The sequence below is a fragment of the Vulpes lagopus genome, chromosome 19, assembly GCF_018345385.1.
Source record: "Vulpes lagopus strain Blue_001 chromosome 19, ASM1834538v1, whole genome shotgun sequence".
NCBI classification, from domain to species: domain Eukaryota; kingdom Metazoa; phylum Chordata; class Mammalia; order Carnivora; family Canidae; genus Vulpes; species Vulpes lagopus.
In genome coordinates this window covers 18841564-18868905 of record NC_054842.1, presented here as the reverse complement: position 1 = coordinate 18868905, position 27342 = coordinate 18841564, and the positions used below count along the sequence as shown (strand labels likewise).

Here is a 27342-nt window from a genome sequence, read left to right as displayed (position 1 = left end):
ACAGGTCCACTCCCTTAGGAATAAGTGAGTCCAAGTGAAGAAAGAATTTGGCAACTGTGTAAACATTCTTTGGTCTATCTGATGCTCAGTTTGTTCATCTGTAAAATGAGTTTAAAACTGCCTACGCGATAAGGGGATTAAGGGAGATACTGTGGACACAGTTCCCAGTACAGCGCTGAAGATATTCAAGAAATGTGCATATTCTCCTGGACTGCCTTCCCTCCTAGCCAGGAGTCCGGGACTTATACAGACACTGGGAGTGTCCGGTACCATTCATTCCCTCCCTCCCCATTCCCAGCTGTTTCCTTTCACCTTACTGCCCTCCCCGGGCCTGCCTTTTACTTTGCCCTCAGCTCCTGCCCCGTGCGGGGCCTTGGGATCCTCGCGGTGTAGACCCAGGGAACTGCTAGTTCTCAGATCACCCTGGGTGCTCTCAGGGAGGCAATGCAGGCCAAATCCTCTTAGGGCAGATCGGATTATGACCTGGGTCATTTTGCAACACAGATTCTCAGGTCATGGTGGTGGCATACACGGCCAGGTGGTGTCCAGCCTGGCAACCCCTGGGTCCCCAGGGAATGTGGACTGCCCGGAGGGGATTGGTGTGGTCTAGTTTTACCTGTTGGCCTCTGGGTTTCAGTTTCCCTCCCCAGGAGATCCTCACCAGAGGCCAGAGCTTTGCGTTACACTCAGTTTGAAGTCATCTGAGAGCTCTGCACCGTGAGGGGAGGCATGGGCTTCCACAGCCCCAGGGTCTGGGTCCCGACTCTCCCTGGCAGTAGCCGCAGCTGGGAAGGTGCCGAGGCAAATACACACACCCGCCAAGGGGCTGGTGGGCCAGATGAGATGTGGAGTCGAGCAACTACAGATGAATAAGTGAATATTGAGTGGACAAATAGCTTTTCAGGCCAAAAGCTCCTAATGCATAATTATTATCTTAAAATAACTTTTTATAACAAATAATTTTTCATTTGTATATTATATATAATGTATATAAGTAATCTGTATAAATAATAATAAATCTAAATACAGATATATGTATATATGTATATATGTATAAATAAAAATAAATACTAATCATTTGGTACATGTTTAGTACCAAAAGTCTAGGAAGCAGAAAAAGCATGAAGGAACAAAAATTATCATCCCATCACCTTTAAGATGAATCTCTTCAAAAGTGTTAGTTAATTCAGAAAACTAAATAACAACAATAACAACAAAACCCAGAAGGCTTAGCCAGGAATCATGAATTAATGATGCAACAAAGGTTTTGTTCAGTGACATGTCTCCCAGGCCCAAGTGGTTCCCTTGTAATGCCTCGTGAGCCCCTCTAGAACCAGGGAGAACATGCTTGGAAAAATCGTCTCTTCGAGGACCATTCCACTCAAACAGAGGCTCTCAGCCTTCTGGGTGAGCCTAACCTCTCTTGAAGAATGGGTTGGCAGGTATACACACAGAAGGACAAACTGCCCTCTCTGCCGGGGTCCTCTGGCCACCAAACCTCTCTTCTTGGGAGATGTGTTCATGGCAACTTTTCCCACTGTTCCTGTTCCTAGTGTCAAGTGAGTCCAGGCAGCATCAGGAAATGGAAACTTCCAGCTCAGGCAGCGCAGGCCCGGCCATTAGTGACCACTGACTTGCCTTCTCTCTCATTTCCAGCTGTCAGGAATGATAGGAACAAGAAGAAGAAGGAGCCTTCGAAGCAGGAATGCACGGAAAGCTATGAAATGACAGCTGAGCTGGACGATCTCACAGAGAAGATCCGCAAAGCCCACCAGGAAACCTTCCCCTCACTCTGCCAGCTGGGCAAATACACCACGGTAAGAAACGCTGCCACCCCAGGCTGCAGGCCCTTGCGTTCATGCCCCCTCCCTTCTTCCCTGTCCCCTGGCCTCAGACCCGGAGGGGGCATCCACCCAGACGTGGCCCAGGACATCTGAGTGGGGCTACATGGTGGCCACCTCCCTCCATGTGGCCATCTTTGGACAGTCAGATGGGTGTTGCCTCCGATCCAGTCATGCACGCGTGCATTCACTCCAGAACCACAAACTGAGTATGAGCGCTCATTATGTGCCAGGCCGCGTGCAGGGTGCCAGTGACAGGGGTGAGTAAGATAAGGTTTCTGCTCGCAGGGACGTGCAGTCTGGCAAAGGAGACACGTGAAGCCAATAAGTTGTTATAGGAGTCATGACAGACCTCTGTACGGAGCCCAGTGGGGACCTAGAGGGGACACGAGGCAGTGTTTTAAAAATACCCATCCAGCTGTAAGGTCCAACCTGGCCCCAGGTCCGGCTGGAGAGAGGACGCCCTGAGCCAGGGCTGGAAAAAGCACAGATGTGACTCCTCCCTGGGGAGGTGGAGGTCCTGCTGTGCTTCCCAGAGCTCCATTAGAAATAGCTCTCACTGCAGGTCGAAATAAAGAAGCTAGGCGGGAGAGGATGTGGGATCAAGGGCAGGTGGCATATGATGACTGGTCTGAAATATGTCGCTGGAGACGCATAAGGTACTTCAGTCTTTTATACTGGTTTTTGCGGGTATTATGTTTGCTGACATCAATTCGCAGTGTGTGGCACATGGTAGGCAGTCAATAAGAATTTGTTGAATGAATGAATGAATGAATGAATATAACTAGAATGCTATTCTGGCCTCCCTAAGTAGCTTATGTTGCTTGCTTAAAAGGCTGATAAATGTTCTTTTAAAATAATCCAAAATGGGCAGCCCCGGTGGCCCAGCGGTTGAGCGCCACCTTCAGCTCAGGGTGTGATCCTGGGGTCCTGGGATGAGTCCCACATCTGGCTCCCTGCAGGGAGCCTGCTTCTCCCTCTGCCTGTGTCTGTCTGTCTGTCTCTCTCTCTCTCTCTCTCTCCACCCCCTCCCGTGTGTGTGTGTGTGTGTGTGTGTGTGTGTGTGTGTGTGTCTGTCATGAATAAATAAATAAAATATTTTTTAAAAAAAATCCAAATTATCATATTTGCTGGCTTGGTGACTGGCGTACTAGAAAAAGAACAGGAGGAAAGCTCCTGACGATCCAGAATTGAAGTGTTGGTGCTGAAAGGAGGACAGTGAGCGCCGGGCTGGGAAGCTGCTCCGAGGGAGCCCGCCGTCTTGCATTCGGGTGTTGTTGCCTCAGCTCTTTCTGTACAATGGGAATGGTAAGCAGGAGCGGGCCCAGGGGGTTTGCTGTGCAAATTTGTACTAGAACCTGCTGGGGCGGCATCCCAGCTAAGCCCAAGGCTGCTGGGGTGCTGAGGCTGCGCGGTGGGTAGCACGGGAGTTAGATCGTGCCAAGCTGAAGACCAGCTCAGAAAGCAGAAGACCGTCCTAGAGCAGCGCTCTCCAAACCTCCGTGTGCTCACTTCTGAAGCATCTGGCAATCATATTGAGATGTGGGTTCTGACTCCGCAGGTTTGGCGGTGCTGGGGGCCGGGGTGGGAGGGGGAGCATTTCTAACAAGCTTCTAGGTGATGCTGCTGCGGCTGGGCTGCAGACCACACTCTAAACAGCAGACGCCGTGAAGCCTACTTAGTAGCCAGACCCAGGATGACCTGCTGGGCCCAGCCAGGCCCTTGGTGTCAAGGAGAAGGAGAGACATGGGTGTGCTTCACCCACCAATGTGGAAAGCTGGTGACCTACCCTCCCAGGCTACGGGAAAGGCTTGATTCAGTGGAGGCCCCCACTGAGCTTGGGGAGCATATCCTAGCCCAGAGAGACACAGAGCAGGCAAGGCTGGACGCCATAAGGGAGCTTTGTTTTAACCCAGGAGGTAAGGCAGGCCCATGAGCCAAGAGGTGGTGGAGGGTAATGCTTTTTATCAAGAGCAAGAGCGCTAGAAGCTTAAATCCTGCTTAGCTAACACCAGTCAGCCGAGTGACTGTGTGCAAGTTATTAACTTCTCTCAGCCTCATTTTTCCCATCTGTCGAATGGGGAGGATATAAAATGGTCAGAAAAATTCAACAATTCATGAGAAGCTTCTGTGATGGGAAATACCTATACAACAGTGATGTGGCAAGAGCACCATCTACCCCACATCCACCCACTGGATACGAACTGATAGTCCGGGGAGCTGGTCCCATGCTGGGTGCATCTGATGCCACAGAGAAGTAAGATGATTAATAACCAGTGCCGAGGAGCATATCATTTATTCCTTTTAGAAATATTAACAATTGCCGACTGCTGCAGGCACTGTTTTGGGCTAAGGATCAAAGTGCGTGCACCCTGACCTAGGAAAATCAGGAAGTCAACTGAGGATGGGCTCAGGGGGACAGACAGAAGGAGGTGAGTGGATTAGTGGGACTGTGTTGGGAGTGAGTGGGAAGTAAGAAATAGCTTTGCAAGTGTGCCTGGGAGGCTCAGTCGGTTTACGTGTCTGACTTGATTTCGGCTCATGTCACGACCTCAAGGCCATGAGATCGAGCCCCACATCAGGCTCTCTGCTCAAAACATGAGTGGAGGTGGGTGGGGGTCTGATTGAAATTCCTTGTCTCTCACTGCCCCTCATCCTGTGCTCACTCTCTCTAAAATAAGTAAATAAATAAATCAGAAAGAATGAAAGAAAGCCTTGCAGAGTCTTGAACACTGACTGAGGAATTTGTACTTTAGTCTGTAAATAATGGAGAGAAAGAGGAAGTCTTCACTCAGGAGTCTTATCGTTATCACCATCATTATTACAGCTAGTAGTTACTGAGCATTTACTCTGTGCCAGGGACCGTGCTAAGTACTGTGAATATTCATTCTTTGCCTCCTTCTGGGACGTTATAAAGCAGGTGTTGTTGCTTCCATGTTACAGATGAGTAAGCTGGTGTGTGGAAAGGCCAAATAATGTGCCCCATGTCTCATAGCAAATAATTGGGACTTGAACGTGAACAGCCTGAGTCCAGGGACAGCCCTTGTAGCCACACCATACACTGGAGACATCAAGGGGGTGGTTGACGAAGCAGGATGGAAGCAGGGGCCTTTGGGCATCTAGTTAGGAGGGAGTGGCTGTTATCCAGGAATAAATCAAACTGTTAGCTCCCGAAAAGAGTAAAAGGGAACAAAGCAGGGAGGACTTCCTACAAGTGGAAATTTCGGAGCCAGATCAGATGAGACACATTTTATGACAATCCTTAGGATCATTTGCTATGGTCTCAGGGGTCTCCTCCTCTCTTCCCCAGACGGGGCTTTCTTAGTGTGGCCTAGACAGTCCACCAGGCCCCGACTCACCTGGTAACTGGATGGTGTCCGCTGTACTCCAGGGGAGGGCTGGGCAAACACAAGGCATAGCATCGCCTCTGCCCAGAACGCACGCCCTGCTGTGGCCCGGCTCCCTACAGGGCCTGAGACCAAATGGTCTTTCAGGATGGACCTCCCCCTGGTCCCTCCCACCCCAAAAGGCAGCCAGGGATTCTGGCCAGGCTCACCAGGGTCTCTTTTGGGTTCCCATTATACCACAGGTCTGATTCCACATGTCTCCAGGCTGTGGGGTACCTGCCCAGCCTTCCCAGAGAATGCAACAGGGGCTGGCAGGGCCCTGTCCCCAGGCTCACACTGCAAGTCCCAGGGACCTGCGGGAGGGCTCTCGAGGGCTGCTAGAGCCACTTGGCTCACATGTGGGGCACTGACACTGCTGGGGGATCCCCCACCCAAGAACAAAAAGAAGCTGATGGGTGAATGCCCCAGCTCCCTTGCCCCTGGGAAAGATACCTCTTAGGTTCTCTAAACCATTTCTTAGGGGTCCCCAGCAAGAGGAGCCCAGGTGCCCACAGGGATGGTCTTTACTGGCTGCCTCCCCTCCCCGGCCCTCCTCTGGTGCTTCCTGGGACTCATTCCCAGGAAGCTGCTTGCATTCAAATCCTAGTCTGCTTTTGGCCCAAGGTGGCAGGGGGTGGCGGGTGGGGGGGTAGTTCCTGAGGGCCTCCAGGCCCCTTCCCACCCACCCCTCTTTGGGTGAGACACCATCCATCCCTAGTTGGGGTCCACCATCCTAAGCACTTTGTGGGGATTTCTGCCCCTAGTTTTTTAGATTGATTTATTTTAGAGAGAGCGAGCCAGCACATGTGAGTGGGGGAGGGGCAGACTGAGAGACTCTCCAGCAGGCTCCCTGCTGAGCACAGAGCCCAACGTGGGGCTCTGTCTCACCACCCATGGGATCATGACCTGAGCCAAAACCAAGAGTTGGACACTTAACCGACTGAGCCACCCAGGTGCCCCTTTCTGCACCTGTTTTCATCCATCAAGGAAAATGGAAATACAGCCTCCCTTCTCCAGAGGGTGAGCCTTAACTACAGGACAGCCAACCTCCTTCCAGAAGCACGCTGCCCGTTTGTGAGATCCCATCTGCTCTGATAACAGTCTCTCATCCGGCTTTTCTCTTTATTTCTACTCTGTATACAGATCTAGCTCAGTTTTTATTGTAAGCAACTTCAAATCCTTTCTGGAAGTAGGTGGGGATATAAATAAATAACAGCAGCCATAACACATTCTCGGCAAGCTCTTAGCTCTGAGTTGAGCTTTTTTTTTTTTTTTTTTTTTTTTTTAAGAGCTTTTTTTAGACAGGCAGTTGCTTCCACTGCAAGGAAACTTCCTGCCATCCTCACTAGCCTGGCCTCCCCGTCAGATGCCTTTAGAATAAGTGGGCAGAGAGGAATTAAAAAGGCAGCTAACCATCCACCTATAGACCTTTGAAAAAGTACTTCCCTTTTCTTTTCTCATTACAGTAGATTTGGGACACATAGCCCAGCCCCAGGGGGCATAGAAGTGGGTGATGAGGCAGGAATATATACTCCTCTGCCCTCCACCCCCAGGCCTGGGCAGGGTGCTCACCCCCAAACTTCAGAGCTAGTCTCTTTGGAAAGGTTCCTAACCAGTGATCACCACTCCACAAACAAGGAGAGTTGGAGGGGGATTCCACGGAGCGAGTAGAAAGCAGGCCAGTGGCTATTTATAGATGAGTCTCCAAAATAGAATGAAGAAGCAAACCAAAGGAAGCAGCATCCCAGTTCTGAGGATATTTACTCTGCTTCCAGAGGTCACATTCCAGCAACAATGTAGTTTGCGTTTTTGGACTTTGTAGACCTAGGGTTAAATCTGGTCTGTGCTACCTAAGATCGCATGACCTCGGACTCATCCTAGGAACCTTGGCCCCGTCCTCTGTATAATGGGATTTGCATGACACCCACCTCGTGGGGTTCCTGGAAAGGTTAAGTGAAACAACTGTGTCAGCCTCTTGTGTCGTTTCTGGCGGAGGGATGTGCCAAACGGGCCAGTCTCCTCTGGATCGTGTTAGGAACACTGGGTCACACACACAGGTTCTGGGAAGGGAAAGTGGTAGGTGGGCAAGCGAGGCAGTCTCCAGGCAGCGTGACCCCAGCCTGGGCTGTCTGCTCCCACATCCCGCTGCTCGGCACGCCGTGTGGGGGCTGTTCGTCTCCTTGCAGAGCTTGATGGCACATAAGCTGCCCTCCAAGGGGCTCGTGGAGTTGAGCTATGGAGATTTAAGGAGCCCTTCATCTACTCAGAAAAATGACCACCAACAAAATCATTAAACCTCCAAAAGACTTTCCAGGAAACAACTGCTTTAGAAAAGGAAGGATATTGTGAGTAGTTCTGGCCACGGTGCACTTGGCTTTCATTCTAGCAAACTAACACTGGGATCAACCAGAGAATCAGAACCTGACACTCAGAAGGTCACCTCCCAGGAGAGATGTACCTGGTTGGGGGGAAGATGAACGGGGTGTCATGAGTTCTAGTCTCCACTTGACCGGCCTCCTTGTTGGCTGACCTTGAACCAGTTCTTATCTTTTGTGAGCCTGTTTCCTGTCAGTAAACATACCTGCCCTGCCTGTATCACGTCGACTATTCTTTCATTTTCCAGCACGCATAGACTATATCCCTGCTGTATTCGTCTGCTAAGGCTGCCGTAACAAAGTACCACAGACTGGGCGGCTTCAGTCAACAGCAATTTATTGCTCTCCAGTCCGGAAGCCGGAAGCCCAATACCAAGATGTCAGGGCCATGGTCGCTCTGTTGGCTCGAGGGAACCATCCTTCCTTGCCTCTTCTAGCTTCTGCTCTTGGGGGCCATTCTTGGCACTCCTCGGCTTGTAGAAGTGAGTGTTTTCACACCATCTTCTCTCCATTCGCTTCTGTCTCTCTCCAAATGTCCCCTTATAGGAGCACCGGTCATACGAGAATGAGCCCTGCCTAATGACCTCATTTTCAGTTGATAACTTGTGTTAAGGACCCCATTTCTGGGTAAGGTCACACTCTGAAGTTACTGGGGATTAGGACTTCAACATGTCTTCTGTGGCGACGGTGGCAGGAGAGGTACACAGCTCAACCCATAGCACCCACGGAGTGCAAAGTCGGAGCGCGCGGACACTTACCCTCCCGTGCTTGCAGCTCTTCTCTGAGGCCTGGCTGAAAAGCAAATGTTGTCACATGTTTGTGAGCTTTTAGAAGCCTCTGGCAGTATACATCACACGTCTTGTCTTTGGCTTTTAGTGAAAAGTGCCCTCTGGGTACTGTGCTACATTCCCTGGATCTTACTGGGCGGTAGAAAAAGGAAAAGACGTTTTCAGTCAAGGGAATAGCATGAGCATGGCCAGGAGTTTGGCAGAGGAGGGGCTGGATGCAGAGCCTGAGGAGATAGGTGAGGTTTCCAGACGGAAGAAGCAGGGCCAAGGGGGTGAGCCTGTGCTCTGTGCTCTGTGCCCGGCCACAGGCTTTGGCAGGTCAGCAGAGCAGAGCTTCGGTTCATCCTTAGACGTGCCCCTGGAACTCCAGAAGCCATCAGTGGACTTTCAGAGCAGCTGAGACCACCCCAAAATCTAGCCCCTCCTGGACATCCTCTGGAACACTGATCTGTACCCTCCAGCTGATCTATTCCAAAGGTTATACCCCTGCACTCCACCAAGGTCCCTGAATCTCTGAGATCGCCAGCAATGAATAGGCTGCGGCCGTCCCTTTTAGTCTCATGTGTGGGTCTCAGAATCTTAGGTTGATGGGGGTACAGGAGCACCCCTAAAACATTACCTTCAGGGATATCGTGTTTGCTTCTAGCCAGACTTCCCAGAAACTCTTGGGGAGGTCCTCCGAGACCCTTGTTACCTCTCCCTTCCCGTTGCCCATGGCCCGTTGCTCAGAGCCCTCTCTACCCATGGGCTGCTCCATGCCTGTCTGTCCACCCGTAATGCAGGATGCCTGCCAACCTGCTGTCCCCACCTGTTGGAAGCAGGCCTTAAGGGAAATGTTAAAAGTGTGCCGGGGGCCCCGACACTGCCCTCCTCCCGCTGATGGATGTACCCCAGCTGGCACATTCCTGAGGCCGTGTTGTCACAGTGCCTAGATATGTGTTTGTTGACCACAGAGGGATGCGGCCTGGCACATAACGTTCTCTTCATGATGACCCTGGGGATCTTTCATCCACCTTCTGGAAGCATCCAGCATTCCAACCAGGAGGGAGATCACAAATGCAATAGCAAGTTCTAGAAGACAGAAAGTTCAGGCCACGAAGCAGAACCCGAGCTGGACCGAGGAGCAGGAGGGTGGGTGGCACAGCGTGGGGGTCAGGAGCATGGACTGTGCGGCCGCACTGCCCTGTGTGAATCCCGTGCCCTCCACCTAACAGCTGGGCGTCTTGCCCAAGTGACTTCACATCTCTGGGCCTCAGCCTCCACCCCAGCTGGATGGGCCAGGAACAGCCCTCCCGAAGGAAGGTGCCGTGAGGATTAGAGGGAGCTGGTTGTGAAGCCCTCCGAAGGGGGCCTGGCCCCGGGGCTTGTGGCATGGGACACGTGTGCCACGGGGACACGGAAGGCGGATGACAGGAATGGTCTGCGGTGCACCTGGAAGGGGCATCGGCCTGTCCAGGCGGCCGAGGGCAGATCAGGCCCAGGGAAGGAGGCACCTGGCAGGTGCGCCCGGCACCCCCTGGGCAGCGTAGCTCCTTGCTGGGGGGAGCTGCGTTTCCCCCTTAGCTGAACAAGAGCAACAGGCAGCCCGGCTCGACCACCGTGGTGTCCAGGGGTGCCCGCGCAGCCCTGTGGGAAGGCAGAGTGGGGTGCCCACCTGGAGGGGCTCCCACCCTGTAGGAGGAGCAGGGGACGGGAGGAGAGCCAGGGTTTGAGGGGGGCCGCTGCTCCCCACAGGCTGTGCTCCTCCCCAGCCGCGCTGGCCTCCCACTCCTCCACCAGTTCCAGAAGGGCCTCCCCAACCCCACCCTTCCCTCCCTGCTCCCCGAACCGCCTTCCTTGCCACCCCAAACAAGCAGGGCTCTCCATTTGCTGCCGCTGGCAGATAATATATAAGCCATTTTAAACCTCATGCCTATGAATCGAGCGCCCGGTATAATAAAACACCGGGTTATTTTGTGTTTTATTAACTGCCTCTTCCCTTCGGTTTGCATAATAGTGAGTTAGATTTACATGCCATTAAGACGGCTGTGCATTATTTTTAATAGAAGGTACGACAGGCTTCTCTCCCGCAGCCCCGGGTGTGATGAAGTAACCTCATAGGATGCTGATGAAGGTTTTGTTCACACTCGCTGGGTCGGGCCAATGTCTTTTTTTCCAGATGGATACTCCATTGTCAAATGATTTCCCGCCGTAAGCTCGCCTCTGTGTGCCTCTCTTCCGTGTCATCTTCCTACAAACTGGATAAACTGCCTATTAAATTTAATTACAGCCCGAATGGCCGCACATCTTGATCCTCTGTTCCCCTGGGTGTACTGTATGCCACCAAGGTCCTTGAGGAAGGAATAAAATAAATCTGGACGATGAGTGCCTCGCTCCTGCAGAGGGTGCTGCAGGAGGCGACGGTGGCACCCACCTTTTGAAGGCCTTCCGGGGCACCCCTTAGGCCCACTTTCCTTTCTGGCTCTCCTCCCCAGCATTTAAAATGAAAGCTAAGTTTTATTGGCTCTGGGCTGATCTTCACTGGGGTGAGGAACTAAGGATGGGCATTTGGGATACACAGTTCCCTTCACTGAACTGTTGACATTTGTCAGAGGCCTAAACACCAGGCCCGTGAGCCTTGTCTTTCACTGGGTGGTTCCGCTTTGCTTCCAGAGGCAGCAGAGGCCTCCTGAGCAGGCCTAGACTGCAGCGTGGGGAGCCTCATCCTCAGGATGTAGTTGTCCTGAGACGTCTGGAACAAGCCAAGACTTGGGGCAACATCGTTCCTCATTGGTTCATTTAACGAATGTCTATTGGGCCCCTGCTTGCTATGTACCAGGCACTGTTCTAGACCTTGAGGATGCAGCAGGGGGAAATGAGACAAGAAGGCCCGTGTTAATAAGGGAGCGATAGTGTGGTAGGCGGTAAGTGGCGTGGACACCGAGCAGGATGGGGAGCAGCTGCAGTGCCAGCAGAAGGATCCTGTAGTTCTCGACAGAGTGGGCTGGTGCGGGCTCAAGAGAGATGACATTTGATCAAAGACTTGAAGGAATGAGGACGTGCACCACGTGGGTAGCGAGGGGAACAGGAATCCAGGTGGACGGAACAGCCAGTGCAAAGACCCAGAGGCGGGTGCATGCCCACTTGTTCGGGGACAGCAAGAGACCCATGACGCTCGGGAGCGGGAGTGAGCTAGGAGGGAGTGGGAAGGTAGGGAGTCAGATCTGGGGTCGGATTCGGGAGGGCCTCGCAGGCCAGTGAGAGGACTATGGCTTTTGGTCTGTTTTTTTTTTTTTTTTTTTTTTCCCAAAAAGTCATGGTGTGGATCAGGTGTGGCTGGATCCAGCATTTCAGTACCTTCAGGACAGACTCACTCTTCCTCTCTCTCCATCACTCACCACAGCTTTCCTTTGAGTTGGCTTCTTTCTTAAGAGGCCTTCTCCACCTGGTAGCCCCTGAAAACCCCTGGCCACCCACACTGACAGCTTTGCTTCCCATTAATCTAACTCGAGTCCCAGAAGTGAGCCTCATAGGCCTGCTGTCGGTCACCCACTCCTCTCGGAGCCAATGCCTGTAGCCAGGAAGAGGGCCTGTTGTGATTAGCTAGACCACGGTCAAGTGCCCTTCTATACTTGAGGGGGTCCCAGAGCCCTGCCCAAACCCCGAGGGCTCGGAGGGAAGGAGGAGCAAGGGGATGACTAAAGGCAAGCAATACAAGGTAGTCATTTGACTGCATTCACACCAGAGATTCTGCTCTGGAGATTGGATAAAGAAAAAAAAAAAAGAAAAACCCCACAAAAGGCACTTTCCTGGGTATGTTTTAGTTTAACCCCAGCTGAAAGCTGAGACCATCAGTACGTTCTGGCAACTACTGAGTGGTACCCTATTTCCTGTGTGTACTGTGCGCATCCTCTTTATGGACTAACTGAAGAGAGCGAGGCTGAGGAGTGTGATGGGCGGCGGAGTGCGGACCAGGATGGGGACCTTGCTGGCCGTGCTACCTCTGCTCGTGGAGAAGACGGTCACGGCTGTGGTCTGAACCCTCGGGCGGTGCGGTGGGCAAGAACGGGTGCCGAGGAAAGGGTTGCAATACTGGCCAACCCCCGGAACACACCAGGCCCCCTCTGTGCCCTGGGGTCCCACTTAATCTTCCTGGCAGCCTTTGAGGGCAGGTGGCCCGTCGCCCACTTTACAAAAGGGGAGAATGAGGCGCTGCTTACTGGAGGGCACACCTGTCACCTGGCGGCCGGGCAGACGTGGGAGCCACTTCCAGCCCCTTGGGGGCAAGTTAGCTCCATGTCTCAGGATGGAGCTCAGAATAGCCAGCGCCTTCTTTGCCAAGTGGGCTTGGGTGAGGTCCCGAGCGGGGCCCTGGATGAGGCCTGTCGTGGCAAGTCCCAGGGAGCAGCAGGTGCCTGGCCCGCCCGGCTGTCAGCTCATTGGGGCTGGAAGCGTGTGTGTGTGTGTGTGTGTGTGTGTGTGTGTGTGTGTGTACTCAGCCCCTGGCTGCACACGTGCGTGCGTGTGTGCGAGTGGGTCAGGAAAGTTCGTGGAGCAAGGGAGGGATGAGAGAGGCAGGCCAAGAAGTGAATGAATGAAGGAGTATGCAGATGGATGGAGGAACCCGGCCAGTAGGTGGGCAGAAATCTGAGGTCACCGCGGTGCCAGAGGAAGGGTTCCCCCTGATTTATTCTGTGGCTTCCAGAAGCTCCTGCAGGAAGCTGGTCGTGGGGTCCAAGATTAAAGGCACCGAGGGGAGAGAAGGCCGGGCCCTCCCCAGAGGAGCAGCTGTGTCACCCTCCCACCCCGAGTGGGACCGTGTCATTGTGCTGCGCGTGTCCCCGAGGCCGCCCAGCGCTGGGACCAGGGGCGCCCGGAGAAGCTTGCCTGTGGCCCTCACAGCACTGAGGTCGCCTAGAGAGTCCATGTTCTGTTATTGTCATTTTGTTTGAATTCACTGTGGCTCTGGCTTGTCTTTTATCTTTATTGTGAACGACTGCAAATGCGGCGTGGAGCAGAGAGAGTAGAGAAGCCGACGCCCAGGCGATCACTCCCCCGCCCACCTTGTTGCACCCTCCCGCCGGCACACTCTCTCCCCATCATCTGTTGTGTGGAAGTAAATTACAGACGTGCTATTTGGCCTGGAAATACGTTTAATGTTCTCAATGGTGGGAACTTCCCACCAAAAGCAATGTCAACAGAAGCAGTGTTTTCATCGCAGAAAATTAGCATCTCAGACACCTTAATATCTCACATTCCCACTTTTCTCACACGTGTCAGTTTCTGTAGTTTATTTGAATGAGAATTCGCATAAGATTTACACGTTGTAATTGTAAGACTCCTCGGGTTTTGTTGTTGTTGTTGTTGTTGTTGTTGTTGTTGTTTTTAGTTCCCTCCCGGGCCTCTGTCCCTACCTTGGCCCTGGATGCCCCCGATCTGCTCTCTCTCCCTCCAGCTTTGCTGTTTTCAGAATGTCCTGTACGTGGAGTCGTTCTGTGTGCAGGCGTCTGGCATCCCTTGGCGTGGTCATGGTGCGTCTGAGGCTCGCCCACGTTGTGGCCCACGTTGGCCGTCCCTTTGCTGTTACTCCTGGCCGGCATTCCATCGTGTGGGGTGCCACGGATGTATCCATACTGGTTAATGAGCATTTAGGTGGAGTTGCTTTTAGTCTGTAGGTTTCTCTTCCATCTCGTGTTACCCTCTTGCAGTGTATTTGTTGAAGACCCTGATTCGCTGTTTCGGTGGAAGCTCCAGCATTCTGCATGGTGACAGGTTCCTCCCCCGTGGTGTAGCTTGCCACGTTCCTCTGACTCCCGGATTTCCAGCAGTTCCATCTAGAGCTCCGCTCTCATTCTGCTTTGACTGTTTTGTAGGTGATGGTTGTGATTCCATGACATCACCCGATTTTAAGATTTTAGCAGCCACTGTTGGTCAGGGCCTGGAGCCACTAATTCGTGGGTGTTCCAAAATGGTGACTCCTTACTGCATCGTTCCTTCGCTCACTAGCTGGGATAATCACATAAAGAGAAACTCCCTTTATCTGTTACTTGATGTTCCAGTGGTTCAGGGATAGGATGTTGAGCATTTTTAAAAGAATCCAAGCTAAACACTCAGCCACCCCAACAGGAAGCTCCCTGGTCAAGACCGAACTATTAGCACATCAGGAGGAAATGCGCCGAGTTCCTGTCTTCTGTCGAGCTTTCCACAAACTACTCCTGACAGTGTTTTCTCTCCCCACTTAGAATTCCAGTGCTGACCATCGAGTCCGACTGGACCTGGGCCTCTGGGACAAATTCAGTGAACTGGCCACCAAGTGCATTATTAAGATTGTGGAGTTTGCTAAACGTCTGCCAGGCTTCACCGGCTTGACCATCGCGGACCAAATCACCCTGCTGAAGGCCGCCTGCCTGGACATTCTGGTAGGTGCCCTGCTGAACTCATAGTCAGAGGTTGGGTGGGGGGAAGAGGTGACTGAAATGCTTTGAAGAACTCCAGAGGCTTTGGTCCACCCAGCCCCTCCTCCTGCCACTTCCATTGCACACTGAGCCCCATCGTCCCTGCCTGAATCTTGGCTCTACCACCAAAGGTTCAGAGACCCCCTGGAAATAAGCAGAACCTCCTACCTTCTCCACCTGGTTGTGGGAACCTCCCTGCATGGCCTCGGGACGGACCCAGGCTGTCTTGGTCACAGGCCTCCTTGCTCCCCTAGAGCCCCTTCCATGGGCCACCCTTGTAAGTCAGTGATAGGCCGTCAGGCTTCTCCAAGCTAAACCGACGGGAGGTGGCACATAGTGCCCTGCTTCTACCCTCTATCAGTGGCCTTGGAAAATCACTTCCTTCCATAGGATTCAGGGTCCCTGTCTATGCAAAGAGAATGGATCCCTGTTGCCTCTTTTCACTCTGCTGTTCCTACACTGTGGCTCCTAGGGCTCTAGAGGGGTTAAGGACGCTGTCACACCTTGTCCTCTGTGGGTCTACTAGCCAGATGCCTGCCCTCCCTCTCCCTGCTTGGAGCTTCAGGGATGGTGTGATTAATTCTGGCTAGGGGGTTGGTTTCCATGGGTGAGAAACAGCCCCCATTACAGGTGACAGGGATGTATCTTGCCTTGGGGGAGTGGAAGGGGTGTGCTAAGGGCCTCTGGAGGAACTGGGAGGGGAAGTTGGCCCCCAGGGACGTATCAGAAAATAGAGAAAGTAAAATTAGCTTTTGAGGTGCTTTAAAAGCATAGATGTTTCTTTTTATGACATATTTCCTAGCTTTGGGTATAAACAATTCTGCAAAGCAAATATAGTTACTCACTGTAATCAAACACACACAGGGGATCCCTGAGTGGCTCAGCGGTTTAGCGCCACCTTTGGTCCAGTGCATGATCCTGGAGACCAGGGATCGAGTCCCGCGTCAGGCTCCCTGCATAGAGCCTGCTTCTCCCTCTGCCTGTGTCTCTGCCTCTCTCTCTCTCTGTCTCTCTCTATCTCTCTGTCTCTCATGAATAAATAAAATCTTTAAAACACACACACACACATAATCCTCAGGAGGAGAAAGGACCCCATATGAGGCAGTTGTGCAGGACACTTGGACGTTTATGTGTCTTTCTGCTCACTGGTTGGATCTTAGGAGGGGTGGTAATGGTTACTCAGTAACCTACAAGTGCCAGGGATCCTGAGAGTATATATAGTATTTTTTCATCTCATAAAATCAGACGGTCTGGGATGAACCTAGGGACATTCAGAAAAAATGAAAGCTTACAGCCGCTTTCACTTATCACCTACCTGCATTCTATAGCTTCTCTAAACCTCAGCTCATTTGAGCCTCACACAACTCAGTGAGCCTGGCTGGATATGGAGATTCAGCCCAGTTTACAGATGAGGAGCTAGAGACGGGGTCAGTCACCTGGGTCAGGTGAATGCTGGAACTCTTTAAATGTGCGTAAATATAGTCGTGGGTATGAGCATGGACCATGTAGTAGATGCGATGCTCGGTCAGTGGTGCTGAAATCAGGAGGAAAGCTGTCATGAGCGTGTGGGGACAATTCCAGCCCCTGTGGCAGGACTCAGGAAACTCTTTCAACCACTCCTTCTTGGCTTCCCAGGCTTGAGGGGCTGGGGTTGGGATGCAGTAGACACAGAAGGAAAAACCTCAATTCAGGGCAGGGCAGAGACCTCCAGTCATATGAGACGAAGCAGAAGGCGTACTTATTTGGCCCCAGATAAGAGCTCATTTCCAAGAATTTGTAGCAGAGGCAATTAATCACAAGAGCCTGAGAAATGCACGACTTCAAAGAGCATCTTTCGGATGAGAATGTCAGCTGGCTGAGCCATTTAGAAGAATCTTCTTATCGAGGCCATTGATGTATGGATGGAGCGAGACAGAAAGACCAGGACAGACAGACACAGGCTGAAGCTGTTGCCCACCCCCAGAAAGGAAAGTTGCCGGCGTCCCAAGGGTCGACAGCTCTGGCCTGGCACCACACACTCACAGCCACCCACGCGTCGTGCTGTGTGTGGCCTGAGTCAGGGCTGCCTGCGGGGGCCGGCGCTGTGATGGCACGTCACGGGCGGCGCGGGCCCTGGGTTGGTTTATGATCACGAGGTGGGAGCGCCTGCCCTGAGTCTGTGCTCCCTGCCACCCAGCCTCCAGAGGGATTTCCGGTCCTGGCGGCCGCCGGTGGGCACCCTCTGGTGTGGAGTCCGCAGCCAGGCCTCCGGCAGAGCTGGGACCTGGCCCTGAGCATCACCGTCTCCCATGAGGGTCGAGTCACCAAAGGGTCCCTCGTAGGAGGGGCCAAATCTCCCAAACCATTGTGTGTAGAAGTTTGCGTCCGTTCCCCCGAGAGCACTCCTCGCCTGTGCTCTGTGCCCTTGTTCTCCTGCCTTCCCCGCCCTCACCTTCCCTGTCCTGTTTCCTCTCCTCCTCCCTCTCAACTCCTCTTCTCTGTGGGTAATTAGGGTCAAGTCTCTCTCAACTAAAAAATCCTTTAAAACAAACCCTGGGGCTGTCTGACCTTCTGTCCGTGTCCCCTGCACCTCCCTGCGCACCCCCTTTGCTCTCTCCCTGTTACAAAGTTCGCCGAGGGCCCGCGGTGCGCCGGGCACTGTTCCAGGCTCTGACGGCTTGGCAGCCAGCAGGACGGCCAGGGTCCCCGCCCTCACGGAGGCCACCGAGGCAGGGTCTGCGGCCACCGAGGACAACAGGGGCACGATCCAGCCCAAGAGCGTGACTCAGGTGGGCCTGGGCTGCTCTCTGGAGTGTGGTCGGGGAAGCAGGTGACCTCGGAAGAGACCTGAGCCAAAGGACACCAAGAGTGCGAGCGTGCCCTGGAGGCGAGGAGGGCCTGGGCCCCAGAGGACGTGGCTCGAGATGCCGCCGGCTTTTCATCCTCAGCGCCCGAGTCACGGGCTCGGCTGGAGGTGCGCCGCAGGCGGGCTTCTGTGTCTGCCATTCACGTGCCCGCTCGCGCGGCGTGAGCCAAACCTGGCTGGGGGAAGGAGGCACCCACGCGGTGCCTGGGCGCGTCCCTCTTCCGTCTTGCGGATGAGGCAGCCACAGCCCAAGTGGGAGCCAGAGGCCCAGGAGGCCCGACGGGGCTCCCTTGTGTCTGGGTGCCCTCCCTCCACCTTCCTCCTGGCCAGCTCTTCATCTCGGCGGAAAGGCCGCCTCTTCAGAACAGCCCTTCCTGACCGGACACCCAGTCCTCGCCGTAGGGGTGAATGCGTGAGCGAACGAGTGAGAGATCACAGCTGGAATTCCAGAATCTGAGCCCCTTCTGAGTGCTGCATCTGGGCGGGTGCGAGCAGGAGGCCTGCGCGGGGGTCACTCGGGGCCTTCCTGGGTTCTGCTGCCCGCCGCTCCGGCTGCCCTGAGGAGACGTCCCCACACCAGCGGCAGCAACGCCTTGCTCTGGTGAGGCAGAAGTGGCTGCCCTGTGTGACTTCGAAACATGATATGCGGCTCCTGAGGTCCCGGGGACCGTGTGGCTCTGCAGCCGCGGAGGGCCGTTCCCACATGAACCTGTCCTTCCCTTCCAGAAGCTCAGTAGTGACAAGACCCAGCCTGAAGAGGAGCAGGCCTCGGCCTCGGAGCCCACAGCCTGAGTTCTGGCTCCAGCGTCGCCGTGGCCCCCCCGTGCCATCGTGAGGAGGTCCTGTGTCTCTCTGAAACTCAGCTTTCTCACGCCTGGGGGCAGTGATTGCCTGGCTGTCGCTGGAAGTCAGCAGGAGGCAGGCAGTGTGGTGGTTAAGGGTGCGGGCTCTGCAGCCAGACTCCCTGGCTTCAAATCCCAGCTCTGCCCTACAGAAGCTCTATGAACTGGGGAGGTAATGTGTCCCCTCTAAGCCTCAGTTACTGCTCAGTGCAATGGGTAGAATAGTGCTCCTCCCTCGTAAGGCTGTTGGGATAATTTTTCAGGTTAACAGCAGGTAGTAAGTGCTCTTTAAATTAGCAGTCATCACCAGTATCAGGAACGAGTAAGGTCAGACTGTCCCCATGAGCTCTTGGGTACCAAGCACATGGACCCCCACACACACACAGGCTGGAGCGTGCTGTCCGGTACAGGAGCCACAGCCACCTGCAGATGTTGAGTGCCCGAAATGTGGCTGGTTTGAAATGCTCTAATTGTAAAATAAATAAAACTTTCAAGCACTTAGTATTTAAACATCTCAGAGATCTCCTTAAAGACCTTTTTTAAAAAAAATATTTGTATTTATTTATTCATAGAGACACAGAGAGAGAGAGAGAGAGGCAGAGACACAGGAAGAGGGAGAAGCAGGCTCCATGCAGAGCCTGACATGGGACTCGATCCAGGGTCTCCAGGATCACACCCTGGGCTGTAGGCGGCGCTAAACCGCTGCACCACCGGGGCTGCTCTCCTTAAAGACCTTTTATATGGATTACAGATTGCAACAAAAATATTTTGAATATGTTGCGTTAAATAAAATATATTATTAGATTTAATTCCCCACATTTCTCTTAACATGTTAAAATGACAGCCCCTAGAGTCCCAGTCTAGGGAGCAATGGCAGTACAAGGAGGTCCTGCTCCCAGCACGCGCGTTCCCTCCCCAGGGAAGGCAGGCTGGCGGCAGGTCCCACGGGGGACAACGTTTTGTTCCAATGAGCTCAGCATCATAGGTGCTCCGCACCGCCAGGGAAGACAGCCACGTGAAGCTCTGTATGTGTTACTGTTGTTACTGTCACCACTTCAACATTCCCACAAGCGCTGGAGGATAGTCACATCAGATCAGGATCTGCCCACGAAGTTGCCAAATACAATTAGTGCACGGACTGAGATGCGTGAGCAATTTGAGCTTTTCTCCTTTGCTTAGAAACTCTGAAATCCCTGGTTGCTACGAGGTGGGAGAGATTCTGATGAGGGAACCCGTCTCATTAATAATTGAACAGATATTCATTAGCCACCTGCTGTGTGGACTACATTGCCCTAGATGCTAGAGATACCGCAGGGAGCGAGGCCGATGAAGAGCAGGCTCCGGCTCCTCTCCTAGAGGAGCAGTGGTCAGCAGGCTCAGAGAGTGACGGCGCCCAGCAGAAAGCAAAGCAGGCCGTGGGCAGCCCGGAATACTACCCAGCCATGAAAAAGTACCATGGCTCTATGCACCCCCGCGGGGAATCTCGGATAGGACACAGAGTACATAAAGGCCAGACACAGGAGAGAATATACCGTGTGATTGCATTGACCTCAAGTGCAAGAACGGGTAAAACTAATCGGCAGGAATCGAGGTCAAAATAATGGTTATCTGGGGGAGGGGATTGGATCAGGAGGGGTCAAGGGAGCCTGTAAGAGCTGGAAGTCTTGGTGTCTTGATCTGAGTAGTAGTTACACAGGTGTAGGCTTAGGGCAAAATGCAGTCAGCTGTACACTTGAGCCATGTGCACAGCTCAAGGCCAATACGTTGTGCTCCTAATCTGTGGCTGTATATCAAGTTGCCACGAAACTTAGCAGCGTTAAACAGTAAGTGTTACTATCTTGCAGGGTCCCCGTGGCTTAGGAAGTGACTTAGCCCGGTGCTTGTGGATCAGGGTTGCTGAAAAGTTTGCACGGCCAGGGCTTCATCCTCTGAAGGCTTATTAGGATAGAAGGGCTGTTTCCAGGGTGGCTCCTCACAGGTGCCTGGCAAGCGAAAGCTGGTTACTGGTAGGAGGGCTCAGTTTCTTGCCACATGGACCTTTCCATGGGGCTGCTTGAGTGTCCTCATGATGTGTCAACCGGCTTTCCCCAAAATGAGATTTTAGAGAGCCAACAAGGAGGAGTCCACGGTGCTTCACCTCCTGTGACTTACTCTCCAGAGTCACACCTGTTGCTTCCCCTGGATTCTGTGTTAGAATCCAGTCACTGGGTCCTGCCCACACTCAAGGGGAGGGGAATGAAACTTTACTCCTTACAGGGAGTAGTAGCAAAGAATTCAGAGGCATATTCTAAAACCACTGTACATGCTATATGTAACCTCGTTTTAAAACCATTTTATTGCATATTTTTTAAAAAATCGGGTGATAGGGTAGAAAACAGTAGGTTTTAGGAAGTGTGTTCACTGTGCTTTCTGAGGAGGTGACATTTGAACTGAGCTCTGAGAGGAAGAATCATGAAGATCAAGGGCAAAGCATCAAAGGCAGAGGGAACAGCAAGTGCAAATATGCTTTGCTGCGGCGCTGAGTTACTAGAGATTCAGAAAGACCGACATGGCCAGAAGTTAAGGAGCAAGAGGAAAGGAGGAGCGGTGACGGGATAGGTGGAGGCCGTGGAGGCTGCTGTGGGAAGAAGTTTGGATGTTACGGATCTAAGGCAGCTCGAAGCCACTGGAGGGGTTTTAGCAAGAGCGAGGTCCCCGGTGATGGAGATTTTGAACAGCATGCTCCGCTGTAGGAGCAGGACCAGAGGCCCTCACCAGAGGAGACGTGATGGTGGCTTGGATCAGAGTGGCCCCAGGGACAAGGAGCAAAGGGGACAGGTCTCTGTTCCTGGGATCCCACATGCTCGGGTCCTCCCAGGGCTCCAGTCTCAGGCGGTCTGCTCCCAGAGGGCACCCCAAAGCCGTAGTACGATACTCAGCTGTCCTTGCTGAAGGCAGGAAGGCTGCGGGTCCTTCTCACTCTGAGGAGCATCAGGTTTGCCCATCAGCAGAGCCCTGTGCCGCCCAACGGGGCCCTCCTTGGGGAAGTCAGCCTCGCCTGGACTGTTGATACCCCCTCGTGGGGCGTGCATGCTCCCCTGTGCAGATGAGAAGCCCCTGTTTCAAACAAAGGGCGTTTTAATACTGGTGAGGCATTTGGTAGTTGCCGCTGGTGTCTGACTTTCACGGAATGAAACTCCTTGGTTCCTGTCCAGCGGCAGGCCCAGCCACAAACCTCGAGGGGGACGCCTGCCGCCCACTGGGCCCAGCCAGGGCAGGGTGGGAGTGCAGGCTCCCCTGATAAAAGAAGACATTGACCATTCTCCCATCTCACGCCATGTGCCTTCCTCTCTGGACAGCCCATTAATACTTGGTTTTGGTTTTGAACTTTCGAGGGAGAGAGACAACAGAACATAGTTTAAATGCTTCATTAGAATCCAAATGTTTTCCGACTTTTGAGGAGGGGCACCCTTCAGAATAGAATCGTTCAAAAGAGACATTTGTGCGTTCCTGTTCGGACTTGGGTTTCTAAGTGAGCTGTTGACAGCTTGCAAATGCCTAAATCTTGGTCTTCTGTTCCTTTCCAGCAAATCCTGGTTTCTTTCATTCTTGCAGGGACAGATCTAGTGCACTCACTTCTTGGCAGCGTGCTGCAGCTGCAAAGACTTATTTAGTACCTATTTGATTCCAAACTGGAAATGTGTCTGGGGATTTTGAGCCCATAAATACTGAGCATCTGACTCTGCCCGTCCCGTGACACCTCCCCAGGCAGGCATATTTCCCCATGATCCTCCAGCGGGTGGAGGGGAACACGGGCTGGGGGCTAGGAGTCCTGTGTTCTGTCCTGGCACCATTACTTGGGTGATCTTGGACACTGTACTTCAGCTCCTGTGGTTTTCTGGGGAAGTAAGGTTTATCACCTGTTGGTTCCTTTGCTGCTCTGACATTGGGAATGGCTTTGTACAAGCTCCTTAGCTACCAAGATGAAGTACAACAGGTCAGCCACTCGGGGACCCAGAGGAAATGGCTGGACTGGCTCAGAGAGGTCCCTAGGCAAATATCTGGGAGGCAAAAATGGCCACCCATCCACTGAAGAGGAATCTTTGTAATGTTTTAGTAACTACTCACATTCAGTTGCTTTCCAGTTCACTGTGCCACTTGATCACATGATAAGAATGTTAAGTTAAAGTGAAGTTTGCAAAATTTTCCATTTCCAAGCTGCTGGCCATGCACTCCTATATACCAGGTAGGTCACCATGAATAACTGTTCAGGATGTGCACTGCACAGAGGCACCCAGCCAAGGAGACAACTGAGGTTAACCTCCAAATTAATGCTAGGCTAGATGTCCTTTCACCATAGGCAGCTGAGTGTGCAGAGTGGTGGGAAGGGGGAGGAGGCAGCTGTGAAGCAGAGGTTAAGAGCACAGTGGAGTGGAGTGCTAAGTGCTAGGGACAGATTGCCTGAAGCAATCATGCCACCTAATGGTTATGTGATCTAGGACAAGCTTATGGCATTTGTTTCCCTATCTGTAAAATGGGATAACAGTAGTACCTAACATATGAGTTGATAGAATTAATATGTTAGAACACTTAGCACAGCACCTAGCATGATCAAAAAACATTAGCTATTACCCATTAGAGGTGGGAGTGTGAATCATTCACCCTTCTCCTCTCAGATGTTCTTCTGACCAAGAAGACATTGGAGTCGGGCTGGGTTTTTTTTGTTTGTTTTGTTTTTTTAATCAGCCGATGTCCCATGCCCTCACTTTACAGGGTGTCCTAATGCTCTCCAAGTTCACACTGGAGTCCTGAATGTAAGAGGAGGGCTGGCTCCTAGCCCACTGTCTTGGAGGTTCAGAGAGCACGCGACTTTTCCAGCATGACAGCCCTGTCCCCCAGATAATGTGGTAACTTAGCCAATCAGATAGGATGGTCTTCTGCACGGGAAATGTCCTTGCCCTAAAACCCCTGGCACTGAAAAACTTGACCTGGTTCTTGCTTTAGGAGTCCTGGTGGGAATATGGAGTGGAGAGGGGGCTCTTCTACAGGGACTTCCATCTTAGCTGGGAGTCCTGTGGCTCTGTCAGAGAGCCACCCCCTCCGCATATGGCCGGGTCACAAGAAAATCGCAGACCCTTCTGATCACATCTGTCGTCCTCTATGTTGACACAAAGGTGGACATTCATGGCGACAACACCCAAACTGAGCACTAGCATCTGGAAAGAACACTCCGCTACCTCAGCCTATTGGGTTATTCACTCCTGTCCAGATGGAATAAATTTCTGTCTGTGTTTCATGCAGCTCTGAGGCTTTTTTTAGAGGGAAAAGTCAAATGTAGAAGAAACCTGGCTGGCAGAAAGGCCCCTCATCGTGGTTGGTACAGAAATAAGCTTCTGGGTGGATGAGTGCTCTGGATTACATGGAGCTCCTTGCCAGCAGTGTGGACTGATAGGGCAGTGGGAATACCAGCTGGCTTGACTATATATATACACAAGGCATTTTGGAGTTTACCATGCTGAGCAAGGCCCGAAGGTCTAGAGCACCAAGCAGGCAACTTCCTGGCAGCAGGTGTGTCAGAGTTTTAAATCAAGGGCATGCCAGGTGGCATTGGAAGATCACGGTCTCATGACCCAGGCTTCTCACTTAACAGAAATCCCCACCATATTTCTGGGCTTAATTGAAATGCTGCCTCTTTGTGAATCTGCCCTTGAGATCCTCCTGGCTGTGTCAGAGCTTTCCTCCTCCCAAATGCCCAAGCACTTTGCAGTTCCCTTTGTGCTGCTTGTATTCTAGTAGTCTGTGAACTGTGGGGTCAGGGAGCCTCACCTGGGTTTTTTTTTTTTTTTTTTTTTTTTTTTTTTTTATGATAGTCACAGAGAGAGAGAGAGGCAGAGACACAGGCAGAGGGAGAAGCAGGCTCCATGCACCGGGAGCCCGATGTGGGATTCGATCCCGGGTCTCCAGGATCGCGCCCTGGGCCAAAGGCAGGCGCCGAACCGCTGCGCCACCCAGGGATCCCCCTCACCTGGGTTTGAATCAAATCCAGCCTCACGTTAACTGTGTGACATTGGGCATGTGGCTTAACCTTTCTGAGCTTCAGTCCCTCATCTGTAAAATAAGAGTAACATTCACTTTACTGAAGTGTTTGAAAGCTTGAACGTAGGCCATGTATAACACTTGACATATACTAGGCATTTAATAAATGGTAGATATTGCTTTTTTTTCTTTTTGTAGACTATAAGCTCTTAAGAAAAAAAATACTTTTCTTTCTATCCCCAGCACCTGGCACAGTGCCTGGGACATAAGTAGGTACTCAGTAAATGTTTACTTGAGTCAAATGAATTACTTTCAGCACAGATATTTCTCACAATTTCTTGTGTGCTATTTATTATTCCCTAAATAAAGTTTAGCCCATGTTTGACAGTCTTTTAATGAAAGGGCTGAAGACATTCCACGTTCAAAGAGGGCAGGAGGGCAGTGTGCCTCATGGGATGCAAGAGCTTCTTGGAAATCTTCAGTGTTATTTCCTGCCTAGATCTGGTTGATGCTGTAAGGACAGGCTGGCTTTCATGACCCCATCAAATATGGTTTGTTTGTTTTTTCCCTTCCAGATTCTTAGAATTTGCACCAGGTATACCCCAGAACAAGACACCATGACTTTTTCAGATGGCCTTACCCTAAATCGAACTCAGATGCACAATGCTGGATTTGGTCCTCTGACTGACCTTGTGTTCACCTTTGCCAACCAGCTCCTGCCTTTGGAAATGGATGACACAGAAACAGGCCTTCTCAGTGCCATCTGCTTAATCTGTGGAGGTACCAACCACCTAGAAAACCTTCATGAGATTCCATCAAAAACAGCTTACACTTATAATTTATGGGGAATTCCTATCTCCATTTTGGAGTTCTTTTGCATGGAAAAAGACACGTGAATAAACAGCCAGGCATGCATGTTTGGGGTTTGTTGCATCTTTCTGTATCTTTGTACATTAAATAAAGCTATTTGGGATCCTTTTGCTCTGAAATACCAAAATGCTATTTCTCCAGTTGCCACCAGTAATTTTTTCCAAGCAGGATCAGACTGTTGTAAAATAAATTGCCTAAGGATATTTTAATGATAAGTAAGGGACTGCCATATGCTATTCTGTTTGCGAATTTAGTGGCTGAACTACAAGTCACTGGGTTGTCTGGCCCCCACCCCACCCCCAGCCCTGGAAGGACTCGGATAAAATATGGCTTTCTTCTTTGTACTGACCCCTCCTGGCTCACAGGAGGTTGACTTGTAAGTGGTTAAAAAGTAATGGCTTTAATTACGGGGCCCTTTTACCTTGCCTTTCTAACCAGGCGGCTGCTTGAAGTTCGTTTGAATTCAGTTCAGTAGTGACACCTCCTGGTCACGAGAAGTAATGGTCTCCCTGGAACAAAAGCTACCAGGCATCAAAATGTGCTTTTGACCAGCAAGAGGGACATTTTCAAGTATCACTGCTTAAAGCAGTCGCATATGTATCTTCAAACCTGTATATGTGTTTGGATCATCAAATTAATAAAATCATAATATATGAGGACCAAGGAAACAAGAAAGGGAAATGAGTGGCAGCCCTTTTGCCTGGTAAGCATGTAACTCTCTCTGTCCTGATACTAATTGTTTAATACTTTATTCCTGCAAACTAGACCGCCAGGACCTTGAGGAACCAACAAAAGTAGATAAGCTACAGGAACCACTGCTGGAAGCACTAAAAATTTATATCAGAAAGAGACGACCCAGCAAGCCTCACATGTTTCCAAAGATCTTAATGAAAATCACAGATCTCCGCAGCATCAGTGCTAAAGGTATGTCTTCAGAGCCTATATGGTATTTACGAAGTGTTCCTGACTTGTTTTTTGTTTGTTTTTTTTCTGACTTGTTTTTTTAAACTCGACATTTTCATTCGGGATGTTTGATAATAGCTTATTTGTTGTTAGTCTGGAACTCATTTCTCATGGAAATCAAAATGAATAGTGTCCACCCTTTAAAAAACCTTGTATCTTACCCTACTCAATGATCTTAATCGATTAGGAATTTATAATTCAGGTGACTACATGAACAGAAAAACTGTTTTTGTTTTGTTTTGTTTTTTAAAAAAAAAAGATTCATTTATTTTAGAGTATGCACGCCCACGAGTGCAAGGCAATAGGGAGGGGCAGAGGAAGGAAGAGAATTGCAAGCAGACTCCCTGCTGAGCGCCAAGCCCTACTGAGGGCTGGATTGCAAGAACCCTGAGATCATGACCTGAGTTGAAACTGAGAGTCAGACAGGACATTTTACTGACTGAGCCACCCAGGGAGCCACTAGAAAAAAGTATTTTCAAGAGAACATACTATATATTGACAGGCTTTTTAATTTCATAGTTTTATCCATTTCATTCCTTTCCACATATGCTCTGGTAGATATAAACTTGACTGAATTTTTTTCTGACCATCCAAACCTCAGAAAATGAATAGTAATTAGGGCAACAGTTATTGGGGAAGTTTCTCTCTCAATCAATGTTGCATTGCTCTCTTGTGTATAGGCAAATTTGCTTCTGCACATTTCTCAGCAAAGGAATTCTTGCCGTCCTGCAAGGTATAAATATCCCCTGCCTAGTGATTTTTAGTTTGTGTGGCAACTCAAGCAATTACAGGAGTGCCTAGAGCCATATGACAGTTGAGTGCTAGCGTTAGGGCTTTTCTGTGTAGAGAGAAAACTCAGCAGCCATCCCTGGTACCGAGTGTGCTGTTGTCATTCTCCTTCCCCATTAGCATGCTCTGTCCCTGAAGATCTCGCTGAGCCAGGGAACAAACTCTACATCTCAGAAAGTGCTTTAAAAACATAG

The 27342-nt window shown here is 51.4% G+C and overlaps 1 protein-coding gene across 2 annotated transcripts in view; it reads left to right on the top strand.

The window, feature by feature from the left end:
- Window positions 1-27342, top strand: part of RARB (retinoic acid receptor beta) — a 172918-nt gene that overhangs the window by 143257 nt on the left and 2319 nt on the right. For both annotated transcript variants that reach the window (XM_041734113.1, XM_041734112.1), the window contains exons 4-7: window positions 1657-1817; window positions 14612-14788; window positions 25102-25306; window positions 26162-26320. In XM_041734113.1, the coding sequence (XP_041590047.1) occupies window positions 1657-1817; window positions 14612-14788; window positions 25102-25306; window positions 26162-26320 (702 nt within the window). The remainder of the gene's footprint in view (window positions 1-1656; window positions 1818-14611; window positions 14789-25101; window positions 25307-26161; window positions 26321-27342) is intronic.